The 19,520-nt window shown below is 39.2% G+C and overlaps 3 protein-coding genes across 3 annotated transcripts; 1 reads left to right on the top strand and 2 right to left on the bottom strand.

Moving 5' to 3' along the window:
- Positions 1–1,765: 1,765 nt before the first annotated feature.
- On the bottom strand, positions 1,766–3,755 carry LOC144653312 (protein mab-21-like 2). Its single transcript, XM_078513286.1, has one exon. The coding sequence runs from the start codon at positions 3,694–3,696 to the stop codon at positions 2,377–2,379; it is 1,320 nt and encodes a 439-aa protein (XP_078369412.1). The 5' UTR covers positions 3,697–3,755; the 3' UTR covers positions 1,766–2,376.
- Positions 3,756–4,742: 987 nt separating this feature from the next.
- On the top strand, positions 4,743–10,181 carry LOC144653328 (ubiquitin-conjugating enzyme E2 A). Its single transcript, XM_078513302.1, has 6 exons — positions 4,743–4,888; positions 5,041–5,121; positions 5,205–5,230; positions 5,385–5,474; positions 7,440–7,528; positions 9,657–10,181. Exons 1-6 carry the CDS (start codon positions 4,845–4,847, stop codon positions 9,783–9,785), a joined length of 459 nt encoding a protein of 152 aa, XP_078369428.1. The 5' UTR covers positions 4,743–4,844; the 3' UTR covers positions 9,786–10,181.
- Positions 10,182–10,778: 597 nt separating this feature from the next.
- Positions 10,779–19,200, bottom strand: LOC144653317 (solute carrier family 25 member 43-like). Its single transcript, XM_078513292.1, has 6 exons — positions 18,783–19,200; positions 14,862–15,108; positions 13,585–13,715; positions 13,254–13,295; positions 12,839–12,973; positions 10,779–11,437 (listed from the first exon to the last, which is right to left on the bottom strand). Exons 1-6 carry the CDS (start codon positions 19,059–19,061, stop codon positions 11,258–11,260), a joined length of 1,014 nt encoding a protein of 337 aa, XP_078369418.1. The 5' UTR covers positions 19,062–19,200; the 3' UTR covers positions 10,779–11,257.
- Between the last annotated feature and the right edge of the window lie 320 nt (positions 19,201–19,520).

A 19,520-nucleotide genomic window follows, 5' to 3' on the forward strand; every position in this document is an offset into this window, starting at 1 on the left:
CATTGCTGATTGCATTGATAAGTTCTGGCGAATTAGGACTACAAACGAATGCAAAATCACATTTCAAAGTATGACACCAGCGCGCGCCACATTATAAGTGATTACCCTATGGAGCCACCATAAGCTCTCTAATTGTGTTAAAGCCACGACTCGACTCCATGAGGGTGTATTGGACAACCCTTCATATATGATGAGGGTATATAATCGGCGTTTGTTATTTTTACAGGCTGCTCGTCAAAACTTTTCGCACTAAAAAGACGTTTTTTTTTTGTCGGGACAAATAAAACTGTCCGTATCATGAGCGGGTGTCCGTAGAGCGGGGTTCCACTATATTTTACTTTACTTTATATCTGCTATACTATACTGAATCAAATTATATCGATCCGGGATGACATGGCACAATAGTGATGATCCGAGATGACCTGACACAAGTAAAACAAAAAGGTGATTGACTGTTTCGAAGAACTGCACTCTCGGGCCGTCTTTTGGGGTTTTTTTTTTTTTTTTTTTTTTTTTTTTTTTTTTTTTTTTTTCCCCCCCTTAGTCTATCTCCTATTTGAAAAGAATGGCCAAATATTTGGCCCATTGACCAATCAAACACGTATGTCCAACACTGACCATAAAATCCCGGGTTTCTAAACTTCATTCTAGCTTCACACTTTCTAATGCATAGAAGTATGGGAAACTATGAAAAACTTTGGAATATAACGACCATCCTCCCTACTCACTATTCTACTCTTGTCATTCTTTAAAATAAAAAATAAAATAAAAATTTTATTTATCCTGAAGGGCCAATCTTTTTTTATATCTTTTATAATTTATTTACTTACTTCCACAGTTGTTAACGTGTAGCTAGGGGTTATCATTCTGTTGTCATTCTTTACCTGCTTCTACACTCCCGGGGTACTTCATTCAGAATCGGACAGAGTGGGGGGGGGGGGGGGGGGAGCCCGGGAGAATAGGAGTTACGAGTAGTACGGGAGGTGGGAGAAGGGCGGGTGGGAAGCGGGATTCCCAAGGCATACATACATACATACATGCTTACAGGCCGGCGCCGGAGACAGGGAAAAGCTGATAATAATTTCGTAACATTTCATAATAGTTTGCAATAGAAATAGCACAAAGGGACAGAAACCACTAAGGAAAGGGGTGGGAACCGGAAGTACAAGGTAAGGGAAGCGAGAAGTTCAGATCACGGGCCCTGGACATTGCAACCCAAGTTACAGATATCACGGAATTTAAGTTCACGGAAAAACAGTATGATGATGCAGGGTGTCATTACCCCATTCAAGAGAGGATGCCTCATTAAGGGTTTCTCTATCGACGATAAGTACGGTGATATTACTTCAGTTATAATATACCAAAAATAAAAAAATCGGCACTTGTCAAAACGCAAACAGAACCTGACCTTGTTCCAGGAAATGTTGTGATCCAGACTGCCAAAGTAATGGACGACGCACGCAAGTGCTGGAAAAATCGGAACATTGGTGGTATAATAGCGGAGATAAGAGAAACGACCGATCGAGTAATATTCACCCCGGATGATCACACACCGGAGAATACTCGCTAACGGGTCAAGAATGACCGCTTTGAGCAACACTTTGACTTGCTGGCTTTCATGTAAAGTACTTAGTACTATCTTCAGTTTAGCCTCACAATGGAAGCACCGGTTCTCGCCGGACGGTCTTAGCTCTTGGTTGGGTGACCAACTTGGAGGACCCCGCGTTATGTAGATTCTTATTTTCTTTAACAGCTTTAACGGCGTTTTTAGTTCACGCATTCGCGTTCAACCTTGTAAATGTACGTTGGTGTTCAACGTCATTCCCAGGGCCGTTACTACAAAGCCCCTACAAAAATGCTTTGGCGCAGGTAATCGAGTACCACAAACCGTCAGAAATGGTCAGAAATATCTGTTTTTTCCTCGTGTTGACAGGGGTCTTGTTCGTCTGCAACGCAGGCTACAGAATTCAAGACTCTCCCAGAAAGTTTTCTGGGGTAGTTCTTGGTGTAAAACCTCTTGTCAGCTGAGAAATGAAGACTAAATGACGCGCTAAAGATGTGAGCTGTTTTGCAAAATTTATTTTAATCGATTTAATTTTTTTTAACAGATAAATAAGCTGAAATTTTTACTGATAGCTAAGAAATCACGACAAAATTAACAGACATTTGAGATTCCAGCATCTCGGATGAAGACCGTCTTTATTTCGTTCACGTTTTTTCGTTAACTCAAAATAAATCTGAAATCACCTCAGAAAAGTATTATGTTCCCTCTCACGCAGAAACCAGCTTTCTGAAACATGAAAAACGGCCTAAAATGAAATCTCTCATCATTTGCGAAACACACTTTCAAATGATATTTCTCTAATTTGCTATATATTAAGCGTGAAATTCTTTCCGCTGTTCTCCGTTTTTACAAATTGTCGCAACACCGCAAGCTACACACGTTGGTCTGACCATTCTACGAACTCTGTCCTTAAGGGTAGAGACCGTGACAGCATTCATGGACGAAAACAGATTGGCGTTTGGTAGAAAGTAATGAGGACAGTGTTTGCTTTCTAAAAACTTTTCCAAGCAGCGCAGAATGTCGAGAAAACGATCGCCCAATTTTTCCGCGCACCAGTTCATAGGATCACTGATTTGATCTCCTACGTGAAAAAGTACGGTTTGTAAATGGTACATTGATAGCCCACACAGCGTTTTGTCTCGGTCTCTTATTTCTGCCAGAGATAACAACAAGCGATATTTTGTTGTGCCGAGAGAACGGAGTTTTCTCTTTTCCGCAGACAAAAATGATAGTTCCCAGAGGGTTTCTGGGTCGCTTAGCGGAAATGCACACGGTTTGCCAATAACGTGAGAGGGAGGCTCTGATTTGGAAAATCTTTGACACCATTCCAAGTTCACCTTGGGTATCACAATCGTCGGTATCAACTCGACTACTAGAAAACCACTGTTTATTTGTAGAACTATTGTCGAGCCTTCGCAGAATACATCCACATTCACTACACCGTTTGGGAAATCGTCAATCCCTTCCTCAATGTTATTGTTAAGGGATTTTAGAGCGTTTTTCATTGTTAAATGAAGCTTGGAGCGTACTAGGCTGGCGGAGAGAAATCCATCAGGATCCACACAATCCTCCCAAGTTTCACAATCGTCCAGTTGTAGTCTTACGAAGCCATCCTCCTCGGCGCGATGAATAAAAAAGCTTGCACTGTCATCGAGGTACACAGGAACCCCAAACTCAAACCGATCGCTTTCCTTTTCCACCATATCATCATACCTAGCCCCGCTGCGGAGGATTTCCCCGACGGTAAATCGATCGCTTACGATTTGTGCATTAATTAAGACTTTAAACACAACAGAAAAAGCCAGACGCTTGTTTTGCTTGACTTGAGCTTTCTTCTGTCGCACCTGACGCGAATAAAACTTGTTAAGTTCGCTGGTTAGCTTCTCTTCATACTTGTAAACTTTGCAGTTGTCGTGCCGTTGAGGCGAAGACGTTTTGTTTAACTGCGTACACGATGCGAATTTTTTATGCAGATTTGTGTGCGACATGGCTTTTTTGTGCAATACCTTTCTGTAAAGGTCTGAGTCGGAGGGGAAACGGCGAAGATATCGCGGCGGATCAGAATTTCCATCCAAGCTTCGTTTTCTCGACACCAAGTCGCTCGTTTCTCTCCTGAAATTTGTGAAAGACATTTCAAGAAAAAAGGCAAAACGTTCGACGCTGGTTGATATTTATAAACAGCAACTGTACAAATAACCGTTGCACCTGCTGAAAATCAATCACGTGACTTAACCAGCTTTCGCAGGCGTTTGTGAGCACGTCATGAGCGGGTGTCAAAACAATCTTTCTTTTTTGGTAAAGGGGTTTTTCAAATGTCAAAATCTTTATATGTTTGGAGGTGCATGGTTGAGATTCCTGGAAAGAGGGAAATTTGAAATTATTTGGGAAATCTGGAAACAGGATGCTTTGAGGAGTGTTGCTATTTTTAGAGAAAAACGGCTTATTATTTTTTTGCGGTAGCTATGTAAATACACAGCCTGTCAAAAATAGTTAATAATCGGACAAAAAGAAAGAATTTTTTTTAATTTATTAGTTCAAACGGTTGTGTATTTTAGTGTTTACTATTATTTTAGTGTCAATATTTCTTATAATAAATAACATTTATAAATGCTTAAAACCTTCTAAGCAACAATAACAACAGAAAAATAGAACTTATATTTTGTCTTTCGATCTTTTAAGCCAAAAGTTGATTGGTCGCCGTTTGGGGAGATAACTTTCTCAGTAAGTGTTCCGCATTAGAAACTAGAAAGGATGAAAATAATAATTGTCTTGCGATGGTGAGAACCGTTTGCTAGTTTTTTCTTTTTTTCTTTTCTCAGACAAAATGCTGGAATTGATTTTCTTTAACGGTTAAGGAAAGAAAACTTATTCCGCAAGAGCTTTTCGCCACTTAAGAAAAAAAAACTCCCGGAAATTGTTTCGGTTGGAACATCAAATGGTTCGGAAATTTTTCCGGAAATTCTTTTCCGAAGTTTTCGAGTACCTACACAGAAGTCTCCAGTTTTCCCGGTTGGAACGGAACAGTGAAAATTTCCTTACCATTTGTGTGTTTCTTTGATTCTAATTCTTCTTTGAAGAAAACTTCGACAAGCGTTTGTCAAAGTAAGTCGATTGTACGGAGTACTTCCGGTTCGTTTTGTACCTTCTGATTTCCGGTCAGCGGACAGAATTGCATCATCAGACGATGACATTGCAAGTGACGTCACACCTCGTTACTTCGATCGAAAACTTGCAGTGTTGTGGGTGAATTTTGTGTTGTTACTCAACACTAAAGTTCACCATGTCTACCCCGGCTAGAAGGCGGCTGATGAGGGATTTTAAAAGGTAAGACAATTTTCCTTACTAGTAAAATGGGCCATTGACGTTTTATATTGGAAATTATCCGCACAAAAGCGGTGAAAAGATGCACACATCGCGAATGTCGTTTCGTGTCGACGTTCTTGTCTTCAATGTTGCGTTTCTTTCAATATCTCTAGGCTTCAAGAAGATCCCCCAGCCGGAGTTAGCGGTGCTCCATCGGAAAATAATATTATGTTATGGAACGCTGTTATATTTGGGTAAGTAAAGACTAGGATGTTTTGGCGAACTTTTTGAACGAGGCAGAATTGCGTCTAATGCATTCCTTTTCTTTCTCAAACAGTCCACAAGATACACCATTTGAAGACGGTGAGTTTGCATAACTCGTTTCGTCTTTATTCATTGCTGTACTATGCACATAATAAAAAATCCTTGCGTTTTTATCTGCCCTATTATTTCGTTTCGTTGTTATTAGAAAAACAGTGTTCATACTTAATAAGTACATTTCTGTTTCTCGCAACAGGGACGTTTAAATTACAGATGGAATTTACAGAAGAATACCCTAATAAACCGCCGACTGTTAAGTTCATATCAAAAATGTTTCACCCCAACGGTAAGTTAAGCCATCGAACCTTGCCACGAGTGGTTTATTCTGGCTTTTATCGATTTGCCTTGCGTTTTATTTTAATCAATTTGTAGCACAGTATAATCTTGCATGTTGAATTGGTTGTGCGAACTTGTGGTAATTTTAATCAGCGGGAATGATAATTTTACTCTACCAGGAATCGTTTTATTCGTGGACCGAGATCTTTTTGTAATGTTGCTGTGATCCATCCTTGTAAATGAAATTATCAAGAGCCGAAATATTTTACATGATTTTAGAATTCTGGTGCATACTGTGTAAGAACTGAAAACTTCGTGTTTTTGACCGGAAGTTCGTTTTCCAGTAGACATGTACTGAATGTTGCTTACAGTAACAAACGGAGTCAAACCCCTGTATTTTTCTGCGCGTTAAACACGACAGGCATTTGAGGATAGGAGAAAAATGTAAAAAGCAAAAGCCATTGGACGTGTTTTCTCTATAACCTCAAGTTCTATCTGATAAATCATCACTAGAGTGTTATATAGAAGTCTGATACATTGTTTTTGCTGCTTTTTGTGTATGATGCAGCTTTACTTTCATGGGAAACTGTGTGATATGGTTTCACTGTTTTATACTCCTTGAGAGGTGATTTTTTTATTGTGGCATGTATAATCTGATTCATGAATCAAAAGTCAAAGAACGTGTTTGGTTAAATCTTTGAACTCACAGCTGTAGTTTCAAACCTCAGACACTTTTTCACTTTCCATCAGCCTTTAACTTTCACATTATAATATGAATCACTGAACATAATAACTATGACAAGCGGCATTCCCAGTCAGTCTGAAATCTGTCACCTTTCTTTCGACTCTCAGTCAACTGCCAGTCAACAGATTACCGACAGGTTACTGACAGTCTACTAAAAGGCCAATGACAGTTTCCCCCCCCCAAAAAAAAAAAAAAACAAAAAAACAAAAAAAAAAAAACAACAGAAATTTGTATGTAAAATAGAGCAAAACTGACACAGAGCATTAAAATAAATTAATTAAAGGAATAGACAAAGTTAATTAATTTTATTTTCATGGATCTTTATACATGTAAATCACCTATTTACCATTCAACGCTGAGCTGCACAAAAAACAACACAATGGAAAAAAGTCTTCAAATCTGATCTACAAAACCTGAAGTAAAGAAACACTGTTACCTCAGACAACTAAGCATAAATTAACCAAATAAACCAATCAAGTTTCTATCGCTCTATAATGCAGTGTGAACCTTTAGACAAGTGTAAGTTATGTATGTGTAAATAACATGTCATACATCTAATCATCCAATATGGTCGATCTGAGCGCTGAGGGAATTCGTAGAGTGATGTTTCACAAACCAATTTATAGCCAGAGATAGTTCCAAAATAAAATATCAGAGCCGACGCGGACGAGGAGCCGCGGCGACGGGCGGGGAGGCGCCGCCCGACCCCCGAGGAGGGGATGGAGGGACGGGACGGGGAAGCGCGAGGACGCGGCCCGCGAGAACAGGACGGCGGGGGAGGGCGGGGGCGGGGCGAGGAAGACCAGCGCGAGGGACAGGAAGTGCCGCCGGGGAGGGGCCCGCGGGGGGCGGGCCGGACGCGGGGGGAGCCGGCGCGCCCCCGCGCCCGGGTTCAGTAATAAAAGTATTCTTCATAACTAAAATTTGCTTGAATCAAGTTTTATTTGCTGAAAACTTTAAATACGGATTTGTTTACGATAAATGCTACCGACAGGCTACCAAGAAATTACTGACATATCACCAACTGTTTGCCCACAGTTGGCCAACATGTTTATGTTCATGCTTGTAAAACCGGTTGGCAAGCTATCTGCCAACAGTGGGTCATTTGTCGGCAAACAAATTGCTGACAATTTATTGGCCACCAAACGCCTGTCTTGTTTCATAGATACAAAGAGTAATAATAATTTGCAGAAGATGATCTATGCTTATTGTGGTGACCTGTCTTTGCAGTTTATGCCGACGGAGGGATTTGCTTAGATATTCTTCAAAACAGATGGAGTCCTACATATGATGTGTCAGCAATTCTTACATCAATACAGGTTAGTTTCCATACTCTCAAAGGCTGTTTAAGGTCATTGCCCCAAAAAAGAACTGAACATAGATTTTCAACCAAACTTTGCCTACTGGTTGATTACCTAAAGGGGACTTATATTTTGAAATAAAAAAGTGGGGCCACCATATTCGTTAAGGAGCAGGAAGACCTTGTATATACCATATACGGGAATTCCTTAATAATAATTAATAACTCCCGTTCAAGTACTAGCAAAACGCAGGTTTCCAGTTAAAAGTTATTTTTCAAACATAGAAATTGATCTGTTTCCATTTTACGGAAAGAATTTGATCACTACTCTCAAATAATGAGAAAAAAAAACAATAGGCAACCATACTCGTTTTCGAGGAAGCGACGATTTAATTCTCTTGCAGACTAAGCCGCATAGAAATAAGCCGCCATTTTGTTTATGTTTGCGTGCTAATTACGCGAAAAATTCCGCGCAGTAAGGATGCACAATGCAATACAGGGCAATGACCTTAAATAATTGTAAGTGCGAGAACTGTTATTTCAACAATTGACCATTGTGCCTTTTGGTGGGGAAGAAGAAATGATAATCATTGGACATATAAAATAGTTGCTTTAAATTTCAATTAGTGCCCAGGGTGCTTATTATTTTTGGCAGCTCAAGGGAAGGCATTGGAGACAGGCTGGTTATTTTTCCTTGACACCTCTGAAGTGCCCAGATACTATAAAATAATTTATAAACATTAGGTTCTGACCAGAAGACCAATCAGATCATGTCCAGTATTGAAAGCATCAAAATTTATTGCTAGCATTGCTATTTTCTTGGTATTGCAATACCAAAAATTAATCTTGGTATTAAATATTGGCCCATCCTCACTCAAAACTAGACTTTACACAGTACACTGGACACTTAAGGCCTGGCCAAATGGAGATGCAAGTAGACACAAGGGGTGCTTACCATTTGTAAGAAAAATCCGGTTGGTGTGACCGTTGCATAATGGTAAGCAATTTTCCGAGTATAACGACCAACCGGATGAGATTTCGCTTACCATTATTCTACCAGGCATTTCTTTCCGCTCACTCTATCTAGCGCGAAATTCAGTGTTGTTTTCTGTCGATATAACTGAATATTTTTTGATGAAGAAGATGGGCTGATGCTGTTTACTGCCGTCAGCTGTTCCATGAGACGCGATTTAAACAAAATACAAGGTTATTTTAAGGTAACTGTTCCCACCTATGCACCAAGTGAATTTCGCAGTCGAGTGACAATTGGCACGTTCGAGCTTGATCCTGTCCTGAGAAAAATATTAACAAATTTCCAATGTGGGGAATACCAGAGGCAGGCAGCTTCTCTCCTGTTAAACAAGTGCTGACATTTCTATGGTGGAAGTGAACATACGCGTTCTATATCGGTATAAAGCCACCATATTGTAAACATGTCAAAAACCGCGTGGAGGTCCTCAAAACGGAAGATTTGTTCAAATGGTAAGAAAATTTCCGTCGGTTCGTTCCAACTGGAATAAAAGGACTACCTCAAAATGTAGTCCACAATTTGACTTCAAACCGAAATTTCCAGATTTTTTGGCTAAATGGTAAGCACCCAAGTTTTCAACTTGCGTCTCCATTTGGCCACGACTTGCCTTGACTTGCATTCACTTTGGTCAGGATCAAATTTGCACGCAAGTCAATGCAAGTCAATGTTTTTCACCATTTGGCCACCCAATGCAAGTGAATGCAAGTCTTGTCGTTTACCTCAAGTACCGAATTTCAGCGTGCGCAGTAGCATTGAAATGGCTTTTTTGACAATTTGATGTGCTTGCGAGTAAACTTGCGAGTCTGTTTGGTTAGCCAATGCAAGTCTACGCAAGTTCAACTTGCAACTACTTGAGTCCACTTGCTTTCTGATTGGCCAGGGCTTTACATTGGAGGATTGCAGAATATGTAGAGTGCACTTATTGAAATACGGGGCATTTATTAGGGGAAAACGTACTTGTTGGAATAGTGGTGCTTATTAACAGAATGTAGTTGACTCTTGGGGCATTTAATTGTGGGAGGCCTCTTTTGGACTAAAGATGTTAAATTGAATTATCAATTAATAATGGTACTTACATAACAATCGTGCTTAAAATTAATTTGCTTTTATTTTGCAGTCTCTTTTAGATGAGCCAAACCCAAACAGTCCTGCCAACAGTTTAGCAGCTCAACTTTATCAAGAGAACAGACGAGAGTACGAAAAAAAGGTCATCGCAGTTGTGGAGCAGAGCTGGTTGAACAATTAATATTTCTTTCTATCGAAGCCTGCTTGTCAGGCGAAGTTTTCTTCTTCTCATTAATCTATGGTTTGAATTCTGTCAACACTTGCATCTTATATGCAAACATGACAGAAAATGTGTCAACTGTGCTTTAAACAGTTGCTACGGACTATTATATCTGCAAATAGAAGCGATATCATATGGTGTAGGTAATCTAATATGTAAATTTTGCAATACACTAGGATTATCGAAAAGTTTTTGTATAGTAGCAACGTAATTATTCTTTAAGTGTTTAGTGTTGTTTATGTAAAAAAATGAAGTCGAAGTGCTTTAGTTATCCTTTTCTGTGGTTATAATGAGCTGGTTTTGTTTTAATAATAACTTGGTGTACATACACAGGAAATAAAATTTATGAACATTGCAGTCTTTATTTATTGCTTTGAACTGGTCTCGAGGTGACAGCAAGCAAGACAATTTTTATTGGTGATCTTTAAAAATCCATGTTACATGGGACAACTTTTAACACAACATTGCTGTAACAGACTGTTACAAGACAGGTAAATTGACCGGCTGTGACACGGACTTTGCTGGGCTGTTTTCAACATCTGAACTTACTTCAGTTTACTATTAAAAGAGGGTAGGGTCTTATTGATACTGTAATAATCAATTTAGCGCCCCCTTCCGAATAAGCGCCCCCCTTCGAATGTGTTTTTGTTAATAAGCAGCCCTATTCCAATAAGCGCCCATACATGCCCCTATTCTTAAAAGTGCCCCTACTGTGGCTAACTGACCCTGTCTCGAATAAGCACCCTCCATTAAGGTAACAAAGGTATAAAAACGCCCCGGGCGCTAAATCGAATCATTATTAATGGTACTTTGCCCAGGTGCCAAAAGTTTTGTACCACACAAATCTAAACTACCACTGGGTTTCTTAATAGTTTTTGCAGAAAAGGGAGATCCACATAGAAGAAGAAGGGAAGATAGAATTTTAATGAAGAAGAGGGAACCAACACTAATGTATATCACAGAAATGTAAAATGTTTAATGGATGACTCTGTGAAACAGTTCTCTGGAGATAAACTTAAACCAGCTGTGATGCAAAATAACTTGATGTTACATACTTTCAAATAAAAATGCTGAATTTATTTGAGCAAAACAAAACAGTGAGGGTCAGCAAAAACGAAGGGATGTTACTTTTGTCAGGTTGTGTTTATGTGTACTGCAAATACATACTACAGGAGAATTATTACTATATACAATGAATTTAAATATCAACATGTCTGAGAATGCCTGACAGACTTTCTCTCTGATATGACAGTACACCCTGCATTTTTGGGCACTTCAAGCCAATGTCAAACACAAGTGTCATTTACTAGCACAGGGCTACTATTCTTGAAGTTATGGCTTTTGACAACAGTCCACGCTTTGTACCACAGGATAGCCATGCTTCAGTGCACTCGTGGTCTTTTACTTATTCTAGGGAAGTGTCCTGTGCGTGGTCATCTGTTGTGCCCTTTTTTCTTGGAATGATGATGACGTAATTCATTAGGCGACATGCTCTGATCTACATTAGACTTTGGAACATGTGAAAATGGTGATTCTGTGTAGCCATTGTAGTATAAGAAGACTCCTTTACTGTACTCAAAAGACAGGTACATGATTCCAGCATTTGGAGCAATCTAGATGAAAGAAATAGCCGGTTACCACAAAATTCAGTGCACAGTATTTCTAGCCTGACATTTCTTATTGGATGATGAATTCTTCCCCTGAGCCCCAGAGATTTTTATTTTGTTTTATTATTAGCCTTAAATAATCTGATCAGACCCTCTGTTTTATTTAAAGTTCGTTAAAAGCATGCAAGCCAAAATATTATAAGCCGCTTGGGAAATGTCTGTGGACAGACTAAGCACCACAGTTTTTGGTGTAGCCTGCAGTGCAAGCATTTTTTGGCGTTCGAAAAGTTAAATTATAATAATTGCATTTGACGGTAGGAGAACGCATCCTAATCTTGCGGTGGCCTGTGGCCCCGTGGTTGTCATGTGAACGCACAAGCGAGAGTGGTTCTATGTGTGGTATTATGTATGTTGGTATGTGGCAAGTTGGCCTCGATCTCATGTGATTAGACATAAGAAAGCAATTATTTGCGTCACAGCAACGTCAACAAAGACAGCGCGCGCAAAAACAATTCATGAAGCCTGTAAACAATTTTTGTGTTCGACGGTAGGAAAACAAATCCTAATCTTGTGGTGGCGTGTGGTCCCATGGCTATCCAGTGAAAGTCGTTTTATGTGTCGTTCTATGTATCTTGGTATGTGGCAGGTTGGCTAATTAATGATGTCGCAGTTTTTTTGCAAGAGACCCTGGGAGCCAGGTTGATTCGTTCTAACGATCTTCTTCGGTTTGCGTTTGCGAGTTTGCCCTGTAAGTTGTGCTGAAAAATAAACGTTTCGGAAGTCCTCCTTTTAACAGTAGTAAAAAAATTGCTGTGCTGCCTTGTGCACTGTTGGATTGAGATTGTTTCTCTGATAGTTTCAAAGTTTGATAGTTTTAAATTTGTATGACGATATAAACAGTCGTGTAACTTGGTTTACGTTTGCTAGCCTTATCTTGGGTACCTATCTTGAGTCGAACGCACTCCCCTAATCTCTGATTATTACTAGTAACAAATGACATTATGACTAGTTTAGTCACCATCTTGGATGTTTGACCAGTAGAGGTTTGGGACTAGTAGATGCAAGAAGAAGGCCCCTATCCCTACCCCTCCTTACTTTTCATAATAATGCAGTCGATGCTCTAGCCCAACAAATACCCCTGCACTGCTGGATAAGTTTGGTGAATTGCTTTGGATTGATTGTTCATTGCTTTTAAAATTATGTTGCAGAATTTCGTGTCCAAAAATCTCTGATACTTTATATCAGTTGGAGGACTGTGACAAAAGTACTGACAAGACCTTGCATTGAGTGGTACTAAGCCACTAAGTAAAAGAACAGCAAGCATGTTCTAAAAGGCTTAGTTTTAAGTTAGCCTTAAAAGTAAGCTAAATAATTCCCTCAAAACTCAGAAATTTGAAACATTCTCACCTTTAGCAGATTAGCAGTGAGACCTCTCCACAAACCAGTAATTCCCTTTACCTTTACAGTTTGAACAAAGGCACTTGTCATTCCTTTGAACTCTATATCAACTCCACCCTGATTTGGAAGAGTTTTACTTTGTGCCTGTGAGAAGAAAAATTGGCATTAAATTAATATTTTACATCTTTAGACTGCGAAAACAGAGAGAACAGAACAGAGAGGCTGTATCAGTAATGAAAAATACATACTGTAAGTTAAATTTTCAAATGCTAATGAAATCTCTTGTGTTCATGCAGCGAATGCAGTTTAACTCACACAATAAAAAGGATGGCAATATGATACCGAAAAATGAAATAAAATATAGTTCACTAGTATCGTTTGGACCTTCAATAGTTTAACATTTACATGTACCCAATATACCAACCTGCATTTTCTTTCTAATTGTGTCAAAGGGGAATGACAATGTCTGTAAACAGAAAAGAAATCTTAAAAATAGAAATAAAAAGCTGGTCATAAATAATATGACATAAATGGCAATGTTGTGTTAATTTTAGTTGTGTTGTTTCAAACACACAATTAGATGTAAATAATTTACTGGGTTAGCACTGTAAATGCATGCTTCCTTAATTTCTATAATTTAATTTACAAACTTAAGAGAATTCTCACTAATTTACAAAAAGTTATTGTGAATGGTGTGATCATGTGATCCTTTATTTGCATATTAAAAAGAATAAAGTGTCATTGGAAAATGTAACCTTAGCAACAGCAGCAGCTAGACAGCCACTAATGAACATGTACAATGGGGTGAGATCACCAGGAGGTTTGGCAATTGAGCTGTCAAGGATTCCATATGCCAAATACGAACCGCCAGCAAATGGTATCACACCTGAAATAAAGGCATGGTACAAGATTTCAAGTATTTAAGGAGTGGCAAATTTATTTACAGTCTAACTACAGGGATTTAAGTAACACTGCAGTGTTCTCCCTAGGTATTTAAGGCCAGGCGGGCGGCCTAGCTTAATTCACAGTAAAATTGTTGCCGCCTGGCTTTAAAAATTGAAGACTGAATCCAACGTAACCTTAATTTGAAATCTGGAACTGGGAATTCCTATCCATAAGCAAATAGGAAATCACTACTGACTGGTGTTTTTTTACTGAGTTTGATCACCATTACTACGATTACAAAAGGGATTTATCCTCACATTAATATGTTCAGAACTGTGATGCATTCGTTGGATAACAGCTGGCTTTATCAAATTGTCGCAGGAACACAACGGCACTTTAAAGTGTTGTACGCGGGAAACTAAACGAAATTCCAGCGTTCCTGGAAGAATGGTGAACTCAGTCGAGTTGAGTTGTCAGTCATGTTTGGAACAGAAACAAAAAGCTTCTTAAAGCCTGACGCAAAGTAAATAAGTTCATTTCTTAATCTGGAAAAGAGACAAAAAAGCGATAGTAACGTGGGGGAACAAGTTCCACAAGTCAGGTTTCGACATTTGAAAATCACAGTCAGAATACCCCCTGGCCTTCCCAAAATCCTAGGGAGAACACTGCACTGTGGAACCTTAATATAAAGGTCGGGACACACTAGGTGACACGTCACTGCAACATGTCGTGGCGACAAGTTGCTGCAACATGTCACCTCAAGTGACATAATGCATTCTGATCTTGTGACAATCTATGCCGCTGCGACAGAATTTTGTCAATGCGATGTGTCGCATGAATTCAAACCAGTTTGAATCATGCGACAGATCACATGGAGCTTTATTAATTACTGCTGTAAGGAAATTATATGCTCTAACTATAATTTAATAACAATAATTACAGAAATTTACAGCTGTTTACATGTGTACTGGAACAGGCTATTGTTTGATTAGTTTTACATTACAATGTAATATGATCAATCTGACGACAATCAGGCTAGATCCCTTGATCTTCATAGTAAATTGAAAGTTACGTCAGAAAAGTTTTTTTGCAAGCTTAATTGTCTGTGACATAATAATTATGTCACAATTATTGTGAAAACACTTACCAACAAATGTTGGCAACAACCCTTTATATAGCGCCAAAAATCCCTCTGCTTTCCAGATTTTTCTGAACCCATGCATTATTCCACGGTAGTGTGATAATGAGGGCTGTACATTCTGGACAATAAGTCTTGTCTTTAGCATGTCTGTTGGGTACACTAACAGTGCCGCAATAAGGGCACTTCCTGCACCAGCCACCATCCAGTTTTTAGCATTCAAATTACTTGGCATGTGTGCATCTTCTAATACTGCCTGAAAACGATGGTGATATTTTACACAATGTAAAAAATAGCATTCATTCAGTGTGAAAAATATACTGGCGTTTGTCTGCAGACAATCTGTTCCAACAACTTTTTTGAGGGAGAAAGCTCAAGGAAAACTGTGAGAGCTTCTGTAACAAAATTAATAATGTCCAATGTCATATCCTGCCTTAATCACCTAATCTCATTTTATAATTTAAGGAAAAGCACCCTGGGGATGATGCTTATGAGGGTCCCCAAGGGGGTGAGGGCTCTAGGGCTCTAGCTACCCCTCCTCGAAAACCCCCCCCCCCCAACCCCCCAAACAGGGCTCCGAGCTCTGCAGATAACATAACATCTGATGTAGGATACCACACTGTGGCCAATTAATATTAGGGCTCCAAGCAGCAGAGGGATTGCAGGGATTCTGAGCCCTGCCAACACCCACCCCCCTCCGCCAGGCGGGGTACTCCGGCTTGTAAATGAAGGGGATGATCAAAGGATTTTTTTGGGTTTGAAATTTTCGATTCCGGGATTTTTTTGGGTTGGAAGATTTGGCAAGTATTTTTTTGGGTGACTTCATTCAAATAGGGGATTTTTTTGGGTATTAAAAACAAACTAAAGTGCCTTGGCGTATTCATGGTATGATGAATAATCAAACTCGAGCGTTATTGCCCCTCCTGGCAATTTAGGGGTAATTAGACAAGGGATTTTTTGGGGGGTTATTTTTGGTCCAGGGATTTTTTTGGGTAATGTCGAAAGACTAAGGGATTTTTTTGGGTCCTGAGTTTTGCCTTCATTCGATCATCCCCGTCATTTACAAGTCGGAGTACCCCCCCCCCTTTGCCCCCTCCCCCCTTTTGAGATCCTACCTACTGAGTAAGAGTTATGTTTAGTATGATGGGGAGTGGGAAGTAAGTACTACCGAAATCACTAAACTGTTAGCACCCTGGAAAAAACGATCGATCGCATTTGAATTTTGGGCTTGCTCACGTGACCATTTGGAGCGCCCGAATTGGTCACGTGACATTCTGTTTCTTTTCGCGGGCAGAACAACTAAAGTTGCTTTCAAAGGAAGGCTCACGGGTGAACTTTCCACAGTGGGAAATCAATTGGAAAGGATTTGAGGTCGCTACATTTTGAGCGGAGGCGGAGATGTTTCAAAAGAGTTTGACCCAGGAAGTTTTAGAGCAACAGGATAAAAGTACAAAGTGAGCGGTGCGGTGTTATCGTTTCAAACAATGGAAGACCTTTTGTCAAACGGAAAAAATCTCCCTCACTGCAGCTAGGGATCAACCGAAAAGGCTGAGGACCCAGAACTAGATTACTTTAACTGCTGATGAAACGTAGACTTTCGATAACTTACAAGCAGCAGCCAACTAATCGAGCGAATGGAACATGCTTTTTTTTCTCATTTGATCAACACTTATTGCTAACCAGTATCGAATTATATACATGGAGAGAAGCCAATTTTCTCCACAATGTTGAGTATCAGGTATATTTTAACTCAGTTTTATTCATCTGTTGTTGTTTTGGTAAGGCTGATTGTACGCTTAGCGTTCCTCAGTCACGAAATAACCCGTGAACGATTTAAGTCAAGAAACGGCGGTATTATTTAGACCTGAAGCATATTACATTAGATTATATATAATCAAGAGAAAATATATCCCATTTAATTGGTAAAAAAAATATTCAGTAATAGTATGTAGACAAAAATATTGAAAGTTGGTGGGTTGTAAAATTGCAGTTCTTTATTTCTGTAATGAGTAACTCGCTTTCAACACATCTCTATTTCTGTAAACACAAATCCCGAGTTTGGTTGAAATCGTGGTCTCAAATCTTTCAATGTCAAAACAGAAGTTATCGATTTATGTAAACACAAACGTGCAACTAACACAAACATGTTAAGGTGGCTCAACTGGATTTTCAAGGGGTAACACCGCTCAAGTTTTAGAATTAACTACGTCGCCATTAACAATGCTATCGAAAAACGATCACCACAGTTAAATTAGATAAAGATTAAATTTTTTCATGACGAGCAGTCATGCGTCCTATTAAATGCAAATGAAATTTTTGCTTAAGTCGTGCACGTGGATATGAAACTTGAAAACAATACCCGTCAATAATGAGGACACTCGCTTGTAAACACGAAATCTGCGAGAAAAAATCAGTACATTAAAAGCCCAATTGTATTGCCTTAAATGTTTTCAATGAGCTTGAAACTTGCAAGCTATATCAATTGATGACAAACCTCGAGTTTGTCAAATTTTTAAAAAAATTCATCGAGCGGTTTTTAATTTATTGTCACTTTTGTAGGTATAGACCAAATTATAAACAAAAATGGCAACAAGAGCACCTGAACGCACGCTCATCAAAATCTTTTTTCTCGCAATCGGCCAAAGCGATCCCCACCACTGTTTTACGCACGATTTTAAATGGAATCAAACTACTATAAGATGAAATTGCAATTCACAGGCGCTTCGTTTTCTTTAGATGTTTCTCCATTTTCTCGTTAGCATGTTTTGACTGTATTTATAGCCCCGAAAACTTCACCCACAAATATTTCGAAAACGCTCTCATAGAATTTGTTTAAACTTTGCCAACATCGAGGCATCTATGAGTGGTACAAGCTCCTTTGAGTGATTTTCGAAAAAATCTCCTGGTGCCGAGGAATACGAGCGAAAGTAAAAAACGTAATGACGTCATTTCGTCGCTATGGCAACTCCGATGTCAATATAACACTGGTCATGAAAAAATTTAATCTTTATCTAATTTAACTGTGGTGATCGTTTTTCGATAGCATTGTTAATGGCGACCTAGTTAATTCGCAAACTTGAGCGGTGTAACCCCTAAAAAATTCAGTTGAGCCACCTTAAGCTTAATGCAAACGGCTGAAAATCACAGTTTTCAAGAGTCTTTATAGTTACGTTGTCTGAGCAAAAATAACGTATCGTATTATCTGTGTGAATAATCTGAAAGAAAATTCGATCAACCCAAACATGCAACTTTTAACACACGAAAAACGGTTTAATACCACAGTCCTCGAGAATTTGTAGTTTGTCTCTTGTGGTCTGAACACTTCGCCCATGATGCCATCTTCTATGAAGTTTAGGTAGCAGTTCTCATCGTCAAAGATAACGAAGACGAATTTGATCGCAGCTTAAATATCCTGAAATGTTTTGGTGATACCACTCCTACTTATGAATCCGTAAAAATTGAAGTCTTCTGCCGAAGAGGCGAAAAAACTTTCCACACTTGTGCAAACCTGTTCCATAATATCCCTTCACTTCGTACTCAGCCAGGAGTGAAAGCAAAAACAAACCCGCGAAAATATCACGTGACCTATCCGGCCGCTCCAAATGGTCACGTGAGCAAGCCCAAAATTCAAATGCGATCGAGCGTTTTTTCCGGGGTGCTAACAGTTTAGTGATTTCGGTAGTATAAGTCTTCTCATTTGTTTTCAGCCAATAAAAGGTTTTGAGGGGTTTCTGGAAAAAGGATACGATTTTAGAGTTAGTTGCAGAACACACTGCAAAGAGATTTGTTCAGTCGGAGCTCTTTCAAAAACGAGGTATGAAACAATAGGCACTATTTTTATTCCACAAAATACAAATAATTTGTGGGGTATTCTGCAGTTCAGCCTAATATTTAATTATTTTGAATTTTAAAAATAAGAACAACCCTTACCAGCAAGTTATGATAGGCTGTCAGCTGTATCGCACTGTAAGGAACCAGCCGCAGACAAGAGATTCCATTACCTTTCCAGAAAGCCTTAAAACCTTCACTCCGGTAAACTCTGTTAAAAGATCTGAAAAATCCAACTCGAGATTCGGGAGTTCCCACTTGCGCTAGCACTTTCACAACTTCGAGGGGCGAAGTCAGAGTTCTGGAAAGAACGCCAGCAATTCCTCCACAAAAGAGACTTTGAAACAATGTCAGTCTTTCATCTTCTGCAGGTTTTACCATTATAGAAAATTAAAGTATCGAAAACGCTTAATGATATGTTTTTCATCGAAGCTACATACTTGCCGCGCTAATTTGGCCGCCATTTTGTTTATTAGTGGCGTGAGACAATGGTAACTAGGATTCAGTCTCCCTGCGGCTGCAATTTGTGCACAGGGTACCCAGCATGACTCATAACAGGACGATATTCGCTCATCATTAATTTATCTTTTAAATTTTAAAAGGTAAATAAGCAGTTTAAACACTGCTTATTTCATTTTGGGGGGGGGGGGGGGCAAGCATTGCCTTGTTCTTGAGCTTTCTCATTTTTGCAGTTATGTCACTTGTAACTTATCATTAGCTAAAAAACTTTCTGCGAGAAACAGGCATTATATAGCAATGGCAACAAACATCTCTAGCTCTTGTTGCATGTACTTATTTCTTTTTCCCGCTACTTTCTGGTCCTCTATAGAAGTGGTTATT

The sequence above is a fragment of the Oculina patagonica genome, chromosome 5 (assembly GCF_052425735.1).
Source record: "Oculina patagonica isolate OP01 chromosome 5, crgOcupat, whole genome shotgun sequence".
Lineage (NCBI taxonomy): Eukaryota > Metazoa > Cnidaria > Anthozoa > Scleractinia > Oculinidae > Oculina > Oculina patagonica.

What these genes read in the sequence shown, in the direction of transcription:
- LOC144653312 (XM_078513286.1), bottom strand. Translation starts at nt 3,696, where the DNA reads ATGTCTTTCACAAATTTCAGGAGAGAAACGAGCGACTTGGTGTCGAGA.
- LOC144653328 (XM_078513302.1), top strand. Translation starts at nt 4,845, where the DNA reads ATGTCTACCCCGGCTAGAAGGCGGCTGATGAGGGATTTTAAAAG. An exon ending in TGGAACGCTGTTATATTTGG is followed by an intron (nt 5,122 to 5,204) that starts GTAAGTAAAGAC and finishes TTTCTCAAACAG; the next exon opens with TCCACAAGATACACCATTTG. An exon ending in AGATACACCATTTGAAGACG is followed by an intron (nt 5,231 to 5,384) that starts GTGAGTTTGCAT and finishes TTCTCGCAACAG; the next exon opens with GGACGTTTAAATTACAGATG.
- LOC144653317 (XM_078513292.1), bottom strand. Translation starts at nt 19,061, where the DNA reads ATGGTAAAACCTGCAGAAGATGAAAGACTGACATTGTTTCAAAGTCTC. An exon ending in CAGCCTATCATAACTTGCTG is followed by an intron (nt 15,109 to 18,782) that starts GTAAGGGTTGTT and finishes CATCGTTTTCAG; the next exon opens with GCAGTATTAGAAGATGCACA. An exon ending in TAGCTGCTGCTGTTGCTAAG is followed by an intron (nt 13,296 to 13,584) that starts GTTACATTTTCC and finishes TTCTGTTTACAG; the next exon opens with ACATTGTCATTCCCCTTTGA.